The sequence below is a fragment of the Pholcus phalangioides genome, unplaced genomic scaffold (assembly GCF_987345545.1).
Source record: "Pholcus phalangioides strain wild (caught in Gottingen) unplaced genomic scaffold, Ppha-v1.0 ptg000011l_1, whole genome shotgun sequence".
In the NCBI taxonomy this organism is placed as follows: Eukaryota; Metazoa; Arthropoda; class Arachnida; order Araneae; family Pholcidae; genus Pholcus; species Pholcus phalangioides.
In genome coordinates this window covers 9,197,669-9,210,095 of record NW_028301604.1, presented here as the reverse complement: position 1 = coordinate 9,210,095, position 12,427 = coordinate 9,197,669, and the positions used below count along the sequence as shown (strand labels likewise).

The window sequence follows — 12,427 nt, the reverse complement described above, 5'->3', positions numbered from 1 at the left end:
AGGTATTCATAGGTTTCTTTCATAAGGACTACTACTACAAAATCAAACATCTACCTCGTACATATTACTCTTGGGAATTTCTGACAAATTGATACATGCAAGAACATCTGAGTCGTACTTGTTTTGTGTAATACTGGTGCTGCCCTCTGTCTTCATTGAACATATTCTTCATTCATTCATATTTTGACGTGAGAATGGCAAACGCCTGAATTTTAATTTAATTTAAGTATGGTATCTAAGGTCTGCCTGTTCTCTGCTGAGAGATTTTTTTAAATAGGAGACGGTTGCATTCACACCTCAAAGATTCAAAGATGGAAAGCAAACTTCAGAGAACCATCACTGTGCCGCCAACCAGATTTGAACCTGCATCCTCACGATAGGAGTATAGCAGGATGCCCACATGATGGCACAGCAGATCTTTCATAGAGAGTGCATGGTTGATAGCAATGAATGGAAACTGATTTCCATTACGTAATAAAACCACCTTGACTCTTTTTTGACAATCAATGAATAATCCCCATGCTTGAAAATGGTGTGTTATTCTGGCAACGAACTATTAAAATTATGAAAAAACAAAAAATATCCGATTTGAAAAGTTCAGTGATAATTACGAGTGAAAAAATTGATGTCACTCAAACATTCTCTTCCATGACATTCCATTCTTAAAGGGCTTGATGCCAGTATAGCTTACTTTTACTTCTACTTAGGTTTTTGATAGTTAGAAATCATGAACAAGTTTGTTTAGTTCATCCAATGTGATTTTATGTTGCAGAGATATTCTATTGGAACCAGAATACGCTTCATTTAGTTCTATAAATTTCAGATGTTGACCGTTTAGAATGAATATTGACTGCTTTTTTGTTCTTCATCTGACCTAGCATAAAAGCATGTTTTAAACTGGCAACATGGTAATATTCTTTTGATATCAGACCCAATTTATCAAAGCCTCAAACTTTTTCTAGTGATATTTGTGTTCAGGAGGTCAAAATCATTTAGAAATGTATTTTTTCATGTCTGAATAATTTCATTGTTGTCCAGCATAATTAGGGAAAAGGTGGGTAAAAGTATACATGCATTTTTTTGCTGGGCAGGGTAAGTAAAAGTGACCATAACTAAGTTGACACGTGTTTTGAAGCATATAAAGGGGTCTCGTACCTTTTAATGTAGCGAAAAACTATGCTTGAATAGAAATATCATTAAAAATACTATTTAACCATCGATTTATTCCAAATTTTTTTACACATGTTCTTGATTGTATGTACTATAAAGTTTTACATATGTTAGATACTTAATTTTTTGTAAATTTTCAAAAAAATGCATTAAAAACAGCTTGCATGCATGATAAAATACCATGACATTAATGTAATTGAATAAAAATTGATTAAAAATAAAGGAAACGGTTCAATTCATGAATGAAGCAAAATGTTGAGATTTCATTGATTCAATCTTATTTAAAATTAAATTTTAAAGTTTAAATTTTAAAGTTTAAATTTTAAAGTTTAAATTTTAAATTCCAAAAATTTTTGAAATTAAAATTTAATTTTAAATAAGATTGAGTTAATGAAATCTTAACCCTTTGCTTCATTTCATGAATTGAAGTTTCCTTTATTTTTAATCAATTTTTATTCAATTACATTGATGTCATGGTATTTTATCATGCATGCAAGTTGTTTTTAATCTATTTTTTTTTTGAAAATTTACAAAAGATTAAGTATCTAAGAGATGTAAACTTTTATACCAGCATTGGATAGCACATACCATCAAAAATATGTGTGAAAAATTTGGAATAAATCGATGGTTAAATAGAGTAATTTTAATATTTCTATTAGAGCATGGTTTTTTACCACGTTAAAAGGTATGAGACCCCTTAAAAAAACCACCATTATTGATAGTGGATGTCCTCCATTTATTAGGTAAAATGTGATTTTGTCATGTTAGTATGTAACATTTCTGTGAAAGAATCTTAATTGTTCAGTTGATGGGAGATTGATTAAAACTTTCAAGGTTTAAGTTATTTTGAAAGGCATTCTCTGCCAAAAAAATATGGAGAAATTAGAATTCAACTCTATCTTAGGGTGTTGCTATTTATGAGCAATTGAGAAGTACAACAGATGTGTGGCTAAGAGTAAACAAACAACTATGATGTGAGTTCCATCATTCAAAATAAAGTGATATCTGGAGGTGAAGATATCAAATGCTTATCGAGTCTATAAAAGGAAGAAAAAAAATTATTGCATTAAAAAAGCCTTGAAATCACTAGAAAACAACTTTTAAAAACTCTATGAAAAAATCGATTCCTTCAACAAATTTGACCATGTCACAAGAAGTCCATCTGCTCAGCTTGTGAACAATCCTATTATGAAGATAAGACTCAGTGTGGAATATGTGAAGAGTGGGGCATGAATAGGGTGACCATACGTCCTGTATTTCCTGGGACATTCCCAGTATGTTTTGTTTTATGGCCATCCCAACTTTTTGGCAAACGTGTTCCGGTTTTTCCCATTTTTTACATGAAGCCTACTTGAATTTTCATTCTTTATTGAAGTCAAAGATTGAAATTATTTTTCAACTCATAAATTATATTATAATAATTATAATTATAACCAAGAACATTAATCTCTCGTATTCGTCTTGATGAACGTTTTATTTCATGGAATTCATTTTAATCTGCTGCAATTTGCAGTAATGCTTCATTTCCCACCATTTTTATTTTTTTAATGTAATTTTGGCAATATTTGGCAACTTTATTTACTTTTGGCGATGTCCTGTATTTTCCCATATTTAGAATCCCAATTTCCCGTATTTCTCTCGAGAAAATATGGTCAGCATAGGCATGAGGTATGTTCCAATTATAAAGTTAAGAGGGCATTGTTTTGGGACTACTGTTAAATAATTTGATGCGTACTCTTACCCAACAAGGCAGGAAAGAGTATGCATTCACACCATTTTTTTTTTAATTTATAACTAACTTGTTTATGAACCTATTGCCTTCATTTCTTGCATAATTATTTTTGATCTAATAAAATGTGTCTTAGAAAGTTTTTTGAGGGATTCATCTGTTCAAGTTTCATTTTTATAATTGAAAATCCACTAGATGTGTACGTACCCACCTTTCCCCTATAATATAATATTTGAGCTTTGGGAAAAACTCTAGCAACATTTATGAATGTGTGCTGCTGTTTTATTTTTCAGTAAATTTTTGTATCAGTACATTTGTTCAGTAAATTTCATATTTTTAAAATCTTATGGTTGCTCATCAATTGTGATGTTAATTATATCTGATAAATGCATTTTTAGGATTATGATTTCCTTTGTGCAGCTCAAGCTGCTTTGGCTGTTATCGGGGGAATTGAACAGCATATTAGAATTGGAGCATATGTTATTGATGAGAAATTTGGAGAATGTACAATTGCAGAAATTAATTCTTCTGGAAAAGTTTTAGTTTACAACCATGAACAAAACAGATATCTATGCCGTCATTTTAGTCATTTATCAATGGTAAATATCAAAAATAATTTTATTTGCATTCATTACAGAATTACTCAATCATGCTATGTTACAATGGGTATTGAAAGACTAAATAATGGGAAAAATCTCATAATGTTGTGAATTACTTCAATAATACTCATTTAATTTATTTTCAGTTTTTGTTTGTCTATTTGAAAATGTTAATTAAACTGAAACATTGAATGAACCTTTGTCATAACATTATAACTGATATAAGCAAAAGAGGAATTTCCTTCTTTGCTAATGCCAAAATACTCCTGCTTCAAAGCAACAAATTTTATAAAAAAATACATCTCCTTACCTGGAAAAAATTAAATTACTGATATTGTTGCCAACATCCTAATTAAAGCAATTAAATACTAAATTTATAGCTTCTGGATTGTTGAAATTGGTGCTGGAGCAATCTTTTGCATTTCTGAACTCAATCACAACTTCCATAAGATGCACTTATGTTAGCTGAAATACACTAATTGCTAAAGGGTATCATAAAAATCCATCTTTATCTTCTCCGGCAGCCAAGCAACATTGTTGGCTCTTGATACTTTCAAGTTTCATTTGTGGTTGTTTGCTATTGTACTGAGCTGTTAAATAATTTTGCAGCAGAGTATTTTAATACTGAATAAGTCTGAATAAACAGCTAAATTATTTTTGAAAATTAAATTTTTTATATTGCTCTGGCTTGAAAAATGATGTGTTAAAGCAAAATGAAACATAATTTAAATGCACAATATGCATCTTTCAGTAATTTGAGCATTTTAAAAATAAATAGGGATTAAACTAATATTTTTTTTTAAAAAAAAAGGTTAAAAATTCAATTAAACTCTTGCATAATTGAATATGTCACAAAATATATTTGGTAATTGTTTTTTTTCCTTCATATGATTGTGGATGTTGAAAGTGATACATCAAAATAATTTTTACCTATTATGCATGCAAAATGTAATTTATTAAGGTTCCAGTCACTGGAAAATTTTTTTGTCCCTTTTTTTCAAACCGTTTGAAAAGAGCTGCTTCTTCTTTGAATCTCTTCTTGCAGATTTTCAGTTCCTCTCCTGAAAAATTTTATCAATTCCTCTTTGTTCTTAAAAATCATGGATAGCAAACTTCAAGCAACCAATTTTGATACATCAGTTTTTTTTTTAATTCTTTTGCCTTGAATCAACCTTATAGCTTCAACTTATTGCTGGGGGGGGGGGGGGTGCATGATGATGATGATGTCAGTTCATATATACATATATAAAGTACATGAGATCAGCCGACTCCACCTTTGACTCTGGACATGGGCGGAGATACGAGGGGGCGTGGGCGGCATTGCCCCCCCCCCCCCCAGGGTCAAAAGTGAAGTTGGCAGATCTAATGTATATGTACATATATGAATTGACATCATCGTGCCCCCCCAGACTTCCAAGTCTATCTCCGCCTATGACGCTGAGGGGGGGGGGGGGCACTGGTATATACTTGCACTGGTTTCTATTGATGAGGATAGTAAAAAAAACCCCACTATATCAACCATGATTTCTGTGACAGAGGATAACATAACCATAGAATTTATTCCTACCACAGGAAGTCTTCCATCAAAGGGAAAGTGTACCAACCTCTTGGCAAGACATATGAAATAAATGTTGAACACTGCCATTTGGAATTAACAATAAACTATAGGTTAAAGTCTAATTATCCCTCATGCGCAAAAATGACTATGGGTGCAACAAAAATTGTATAATGTAACACAGGAATACGAAAATATTATACTACTAATTTGAACCATGGTATGACAAAAATTATATAATGTAACACAGGAATACGAATCGACTATTCTACTAACTTAAACACACATGAAACTTATAAACATTCATCTGAGGAATTTCTACTAAATGAAAGCCAGTAAGTTTTGTGAGCATATGTCTTCTCTAATGCATTTTTTAATGTCTGACACTTGCATGTTATGTCTTTGAAGTGCTGCAATCTATTGTACAAATTAGTAGTAAAAGTGGAAGGTGTATGCATTACAGCATTTGCAGGTCTGCCTGCTCTGTGTTTAGTAGATGTTGATTGAAGATGGAACTCTCTAAACAAGATAAAATAATGATATCAGAAAGCTTTCTTGAGTTGACTGAATGGGAAAGATATCAGATACGAAAAAATAGAATCATACAGAGAATACCTACATACAGATGGAGATTGAAACCACTTGATAATAATCTCATTTTGCAATAGAAAGTCTATGCATATTTGCTAATGGTCTATTCACACACATCAGTCTTTACCTATCTCTACCCTGAGAGATCTGTCTCATCTCAGTTCAAAAAATATCTTCCATCAGCTGCAATTCAGAATATGATATGTTTTTGAGAGGCAAGATGTATCTCTCTGAGTAGAGACAGGTCGTAATAGTAATATGTGAATAGACCTTAATAGAGAAATTGAATTTTGAAAATTCAAAACTGATATTTCGATGAGATGTTTGCATCATTCTGGATATTTCATGTTTTGTGTTTCTATCTCAGGTCCAACCTACTCAGTTTGATCTGAGTGATTTATGTGATGAACCAGAAAAGTTGAAAATATGGACTACTTTATTTAGCAAAGCCATGAATTATGCAGTATCATTTGTTAACAGTCCTCCTTCCTCACCAATTGAACCTTTTCAAAGTAAAGTATATTCCTTGCTTTAATGTATAGGAAATATTTTTTAAAATTTATGAATAAAAAAGCTGGGATAAAATGACAAATTTTGTTAAATAATTACTCACCATTTCTCTCGCATCATTTTTTTCAAAATTGATATTTGAAATCAAAGTTAGGGTTCATCACATTTTGCATTGGAATTGTTTAATTAAAAGTAATGGTGACAAACATAAATAAAGCATATTTATTTCATTATTATTATTAGTATTTTTTTTCCAAAAAATCTCCATGCTTTGGAAAACATTTTTCTCAACATTAATGTATGTGAGCATAATCTGTAACAAAGTAAGTTAACTCGTAAAAATTTCCTCAGAGGAATACTCATGAAGTACATATATGCTTTATATACATAGCAGTAGTAATGCCTATGTTACTGATCATTACACTTCTCTGAAACTTTGAAGCATTGACAGTCAACATATCACATGTCTGTACCTCTACAACCAGTTTAGTTTTTTGATCCATGACCAACTCAAAGCTAAGATTTGAGTCTGCTTTGTCAGATCTCGCCCCATGCTCTTTTCTTTTTTTTTCATGGTTGAAGATTCTTATGGACTTGAGAAGTGTCCCCCACCCCAAGCAAAATATTTGTTTGGGGGAAAAGAAGGAGTCACTTTGGGAGATCAAGAATGGCAGACTCAAACCTGAGCTTCTAGTTTGTCATGGATCGGAGAAATAAGCTGGTTCTGTAGGCACAGGAATGCATGTTTTGACTTCTAATGCTTCTCAAATACTGGGAAAGTGCAACAATAAGTAACAGTATCTTTGAATCATTGTTAGAAAACATAGTTGTATACAATGTTTTCTCTGATTTTTATTTTTCATGTACAGATCAGTTTTTTCACATAGTGAGGCAATGTGCCTCACCTGTAAACGGTGCATTTGGTTATTTTGCATGTGTAGAAGCATTTTCACCATCTTTGGGGCTGTGAGAACATTAGTGTTAATTATAGAGTAGAGTGATACACTATGGGAAGCAGTGTTAAATAATGCACATATGAGAAAGTGATTGCTTTTATTTTTTATACTGACTTTTATTCTTATAAAGCCTATGTACAGGATGAACGTGACATGTTCTGCCAAATGAAAGGGGGTGATATATGAGCCTAAGTGGAACCTGAAACACACTACCAACCCTGTCTTATTTCGAACCATTTTCAAGTTATGGTGGATAATCAAGTCTGGAAAAAAAACCCAACTTTTCTCAAAAACTTACATGCACACTAAGCATATACTTGAAATAAGCAGAAAAAAATCCTATAAAGTGACATCAATTTCATCGAAATATCTGGATTTAATGGCGAACTACAAGCACTAAAAGATTAAAAAGTTTAAGAACGAATTGTCGCCAAGATTTTTCATCACAAATTCCACAATCACCCTTTCAGCTACAATTGGTCAAATTTACCAAAAACTTACCCATTACACTAGCTTTTAAAAGGGCCTGCTATAAACTATATTGGTGCTCTAGTTCAGAAGAAATCTAGATGTCCTAATTAAAATGGTGTCACCTTATAGGATTTTTTTTTTTTGAAAATTCAAAGTGTCACCAAAGTTAATCATACCTGTAACCATCAATTTTGAATTTTCGTGAAATAAATCTACTTCGAAAAATGTAGATTTCAGTGATGTAACAAGTGGTCTACAATAAACCATATTGCTGATCTAGTTCAGGAGAAATCAGCACTTGAAGAGAGAGAGCTTGCCATTTAATACTAATGTCCTGTAGATGATAGAGGTATTGTCACGTTACAGGATTTTTTCTGAAAAATTGAATTTCCTTGAATATTTACTTTGACAAATGCTGATTTCAGTCATGCATTGCCAACAAAAGGCTAAATTTCTCCTGAATCACAACACCAATATGGTTTATTGTAGTCTCTTTCAAAAGTTGGTGCAATGGGCAAGTTTTTGGTAAATTTTACTGATTATAGCTGCAAGGGTGTTTGCGGAATTGCCAAGTTAGTTTTGTAATTGTATGTTTTTCAGAAACTTCATAAATTCATTTTTTTTCAGACTTGAAACATTTCTTTTCATAATTGATTACCCATCATAACTCAAAAACAGTTTAAGATAGGACAGGGTTGGTTGGGTGTTTCATGTTCCACTTGGGCTCATCTATCACCCCCTTTCATTTAGCAGAACATGCCACGTTCACCCTGTATAATGCTATATACCATATAAAGTTTTGTCTTCATAATATAAGTGCAAGTTAATTTTGATCAACAATAAACTATAGGTTAAAGTCTAATTATCTCTTATGCGCAAAAATGATGATGGGTGCAGCAAAAATTATCTGATGTAATACATGAATACGAAAATACACAATTAATTAATCAATTAATTAATTAATTTGTTTTACAAAATAATTTTCAAAGCATCTTGTTAAAGAAAATTCTTGGGGGGAGGTGCATCAAAATCATTTTGAATTTTATTATGATGCATGTGTAACCTCTATTATTTTTGTTAGTCAAATTATTTTTATCTGTACATATATGTCGTACGAAATAGTAATACTCTATCAATGCAACATTGATGTAAATAATTTGTTCAGTGATCCTAACTGATACTTTTCAACATTAAAAATCACCATTTAGGTTATGCAGTTGCCATCAGCAATCATTTATTGTAAATTGCAGGGTGCAGTAGCCCAGGTCAATAAGATACTCGCCTGAAGTACCAAAGGTTGTTTAGAGGTGTCGCGAGTTCGATACCCTGTTTGTCCTTGTCAGAAAACTTTACTGACAGGGGTACAACAAAAACGGCATCTTGACCGCAGCAAAAAATCGATAGGTTAGCTCACCAACTTCTCAATGAGTATAAAAAACAAGCCTTCCGTTCGGAATTGGCAATAAATTCGTAGGTCCCATTCTAATTACTCCTCGTGTGCAGAAAATGACAGTGGTGCAACAAAAATGATCAAATGATATTGCAAATTGGGAAAATTTATACTCTTCTCTCAATATTTTATACTAATTTAAAAGATAGATAGCAACAACAGGCAAAATGCCCAATGAGGTGGCTGAGAAAATGATGCCCATAACAAATATGGATCTCATATGTTTTTAAAATAAAGCAACTCATATATATATATATATATATATATATATATATATATATATATATATATATATTTATTGTAGGGCTGTTGAATAGTCTTTACTTGTTAACTAGGAGAAGACCCTTTAATTGCTTCATTATGAAGACTTGAAGGAATCGACTAGGAGTAGAGGCTTAAAGTCCAATCCGCACCTTCTCGTGGTGCAGCCTGCAAGTAGCCATATTTAACACGTGGTGAACAGACGCGGATGGGCTTCCTCCAATCCGCACTGGCCAGCATGAAGGATTACGGCCAAAAACCCTCTAAAAAGAAATATGAACTCTGTCAATAAACTAAGACCCTCAGTCCCCAGCAGTCTGAGTGTCCCTGGTTATGGCAGCAACCAGCAAGGCATGAAGACAGAGGGTGTTAAGAATCTCTGGGTTGGACCAGGCTGCCATAAGACGATGATTTTGGCCATGTATAGTGGACGATCTCTTTCTTAAGAAAATTGTTTGCAGGAGTTGGAAGAAGAACTGGAAAGAATAAAGTGGGACATCTTAGGCATCTGTGAAATAAGAAGAAAAGGAGAGGAGAAAAAACGAACTTGCCATCAGACATGTATTTTACTACAGAGGAACAGATATTGGAAGAACCGGTGGAGTAGGATTTCTCATTCATAAAAAGTGGAAAAATCACATCGTTGAGTTTGATAGTACATCCGATAGAGTTGCAAAGCTGGTTATGCAAATATCAAGCAGATACCGAATACAGATTATACAAGTCTATGCACCAACAACAAGCTATTCTGAGGAAGAAGTGGATGACTGTATAGTAAAGGAAACCATCATATAAAAATAGTAATGGGTGACTTCAATACCAGAACTGGAAAGAGAAGAAATGGTGAAAGCTCAGTTGGAAGTCATGGTTACAGTGTACGAAACGACAGAGGAAACCAATTCATCAAATTTGCAGAGAGCAAACAGTTATGCATCATGAATTCATTTTTTACGAAGAAACCCCAAAGAAAGTGGACCTGGAGATGCCCAACTGGAACAACTAGTGAGATCGACTACATCCTATCTAATAAGAAGCATATGATCCAAGATTGCAGTGTTCTCAACAAATTCAATACAGGAAAAACTGTCATAGATATGGTAAAGCTTCAAGAACATCAATATAAATTCCAGTTAGAGCTGGAGAATCGATTTGATTTGCTATATAACACCACCGAAGCTGAACAAGATGTCACCACGATGAACAGAGCTTTAACCACTACCCTAAAAGAAGTAGCAAAAGGAATCGCTGGAGAAAAAGAAATCAAACCGGTGAAGAAAATAACAGAAGAAACAAAGAAACTTATGAAAGACCGGACAGAATTTCAGATTAAGAAGAATGACCCTAAATGAAAAGTGGAATATGCAGAACTTTGCAAGACAGTATGAAAGTGGATTACAGAAAATGTCAGGAAGTTTAATTGCGATATTGTAAAGAAAGATTGGAAAATATTAGGAGCTTAAAATCAGCAAAACGGAAACTATGTTGGGAGAAAGGGAATTTTTCCACTAAGAAGGAAAGATAGAACCATCACAAAATATGGAAATGAAATCATTAGTATTGTTGAGCAATTTTATAATACTCTATACAAACATGAAAAACAGGATTGGAATAAAGGAAAGGGAGCAGGAAGAAAAGAAAATGGAGCCGACTTTGTACAAGTAGCATCTGTGCTGAAAGAGGAAGCCTACAAGACTATAAGATGTATGAAAAAGGGGAAATGCCCAGGTGAAGATGAGATTTCCATAGACGTTATTAAAGAAGCAGGAGAAGAATTTGCCAATATGCTAGCTGCTTTGTTCACAAATTGTGTCACAAAATCAGATGTGCCTGAAGATTGGAATAACGCAATGATGGTTCTTTACAAAAAGGGTGAAAAAGAGGATATCAAGAACTATCGACCAATCAGTCTCATGTCAGTAATTTATAAAATCTTCACCAAACAGTACAGACAAGACAACACAAAGGAGAATGGAAAGATGTATCATGAAGGCATCACAAGAAGAGACAGAAAACAAATCACTTGGATAAGAAGCCACACAAAGATGTTTGACATCATGGAAAGAATTAAACATCTAAATTGGAAATGGGCTGGACATATTGCAAGAAGACAGGACAACAGATGGACCACAAGTATTCTGGGTTGGTACCCTGTGGTGTTAAACGCCCGAGAAGGCATCCCCACGCAAGATGGATTGATGAGCAATGCCGTCTTAAGGCATGGGCCCACCCGGGCACCTCAAGCAAAGAGGGGCCTCATAAAAATGAGATCTGGTTGAAATTTTTGAAAAGTTGTTTGGTAGTGCCTCAGAAAAATCAATTGGCCCGGGGGCCCATGATACTCTTAAGACGGCCCTGTTGACGAGATCTGGAAAGTGGCTGGAGTCAACTGGATGGCTAAAGCATCAGACAGAGCAGAATGGAAAAATTTAGAGGAGACCTTCATCCAGCAGTGGATTCAAAATGATTGTGATTGATGATGATATATATATATTGTGTTAGAATTTACTATTCCGGATATAAGCTATTCCATTTATTTAACAACCCTATTAGTGAAAAACTCCCTGCAACAAAACAACTTAGAATTGCCCCTTAAAAATTGATATTGGTGTCCCCTTGTCAAAGCAGTCAGTTGACCGCATATTAATAACTCATGGTCCATCCTGTTGAAAATTTTGAACACGTTGGTCATATCTTCACGACACCTGCATTCTTCCAATGTAAACATATTCAAGAAATCAAGTCTCTCTTCATAGCTCAAGCCTTGTGTGTCAACAAGAGCATGCATAGCTCTTCTCTGCACTCCCTTAATCATGTCTATGTCCTCCAAAATCTTACAGCATACCTATTTGCTTTTTTGACCACTGTTGAACAATGTTCAGAAAACCGAAGCTGCTTGTCAATGAGAATTCCCAAATCGGTGACCCCAGTTGCATCCGTGATAATGGCACAATTCAACTCGTAAGAGAAATTTAAAAAATCATGAGACATTTTTTTAATTATTTACTGCTTTTGAAAGAATTCCTTTTCAAATTCTTTGAATTCATCAAATTCATTTGATGTAATTCAATGGCATTAAATTGGTATCAATTCTATTTGAAGAATTAAATTAATGATTTGAAATTTTTAGGGAGGTAT

At 33.5% G+C, this 12,427-nt stretch overlaps 1 protein-coding gene across 1 annotated transcript in view; it reads left to right on the top strand.

Annotated features, from left to right (window-relative positions):
• The window catches only part of HERC2 (E3 ubiquitin-protein ligase HERC2), a 645,607-nt gene that overhangs the window by 297,092 nt on the left and 336,088 nt on the right, over positions 1 to 12,427 (top strand). Inside the window, exons 40-41 of the mRNA XM_089238586.1 lie at positions 3,298 to 3,498; positions 6,012 to 6,156. Coding sequence (XP_089094712.1) covers positions 3,298 to 3,498; positions 6,012 to 6,156 — 346 coding nt within the window. The remainder of the gene's footprint in view (positions 1 to 3,297; positions 3,499 to 6,011; positions 6,157 to 12,427) is intronic.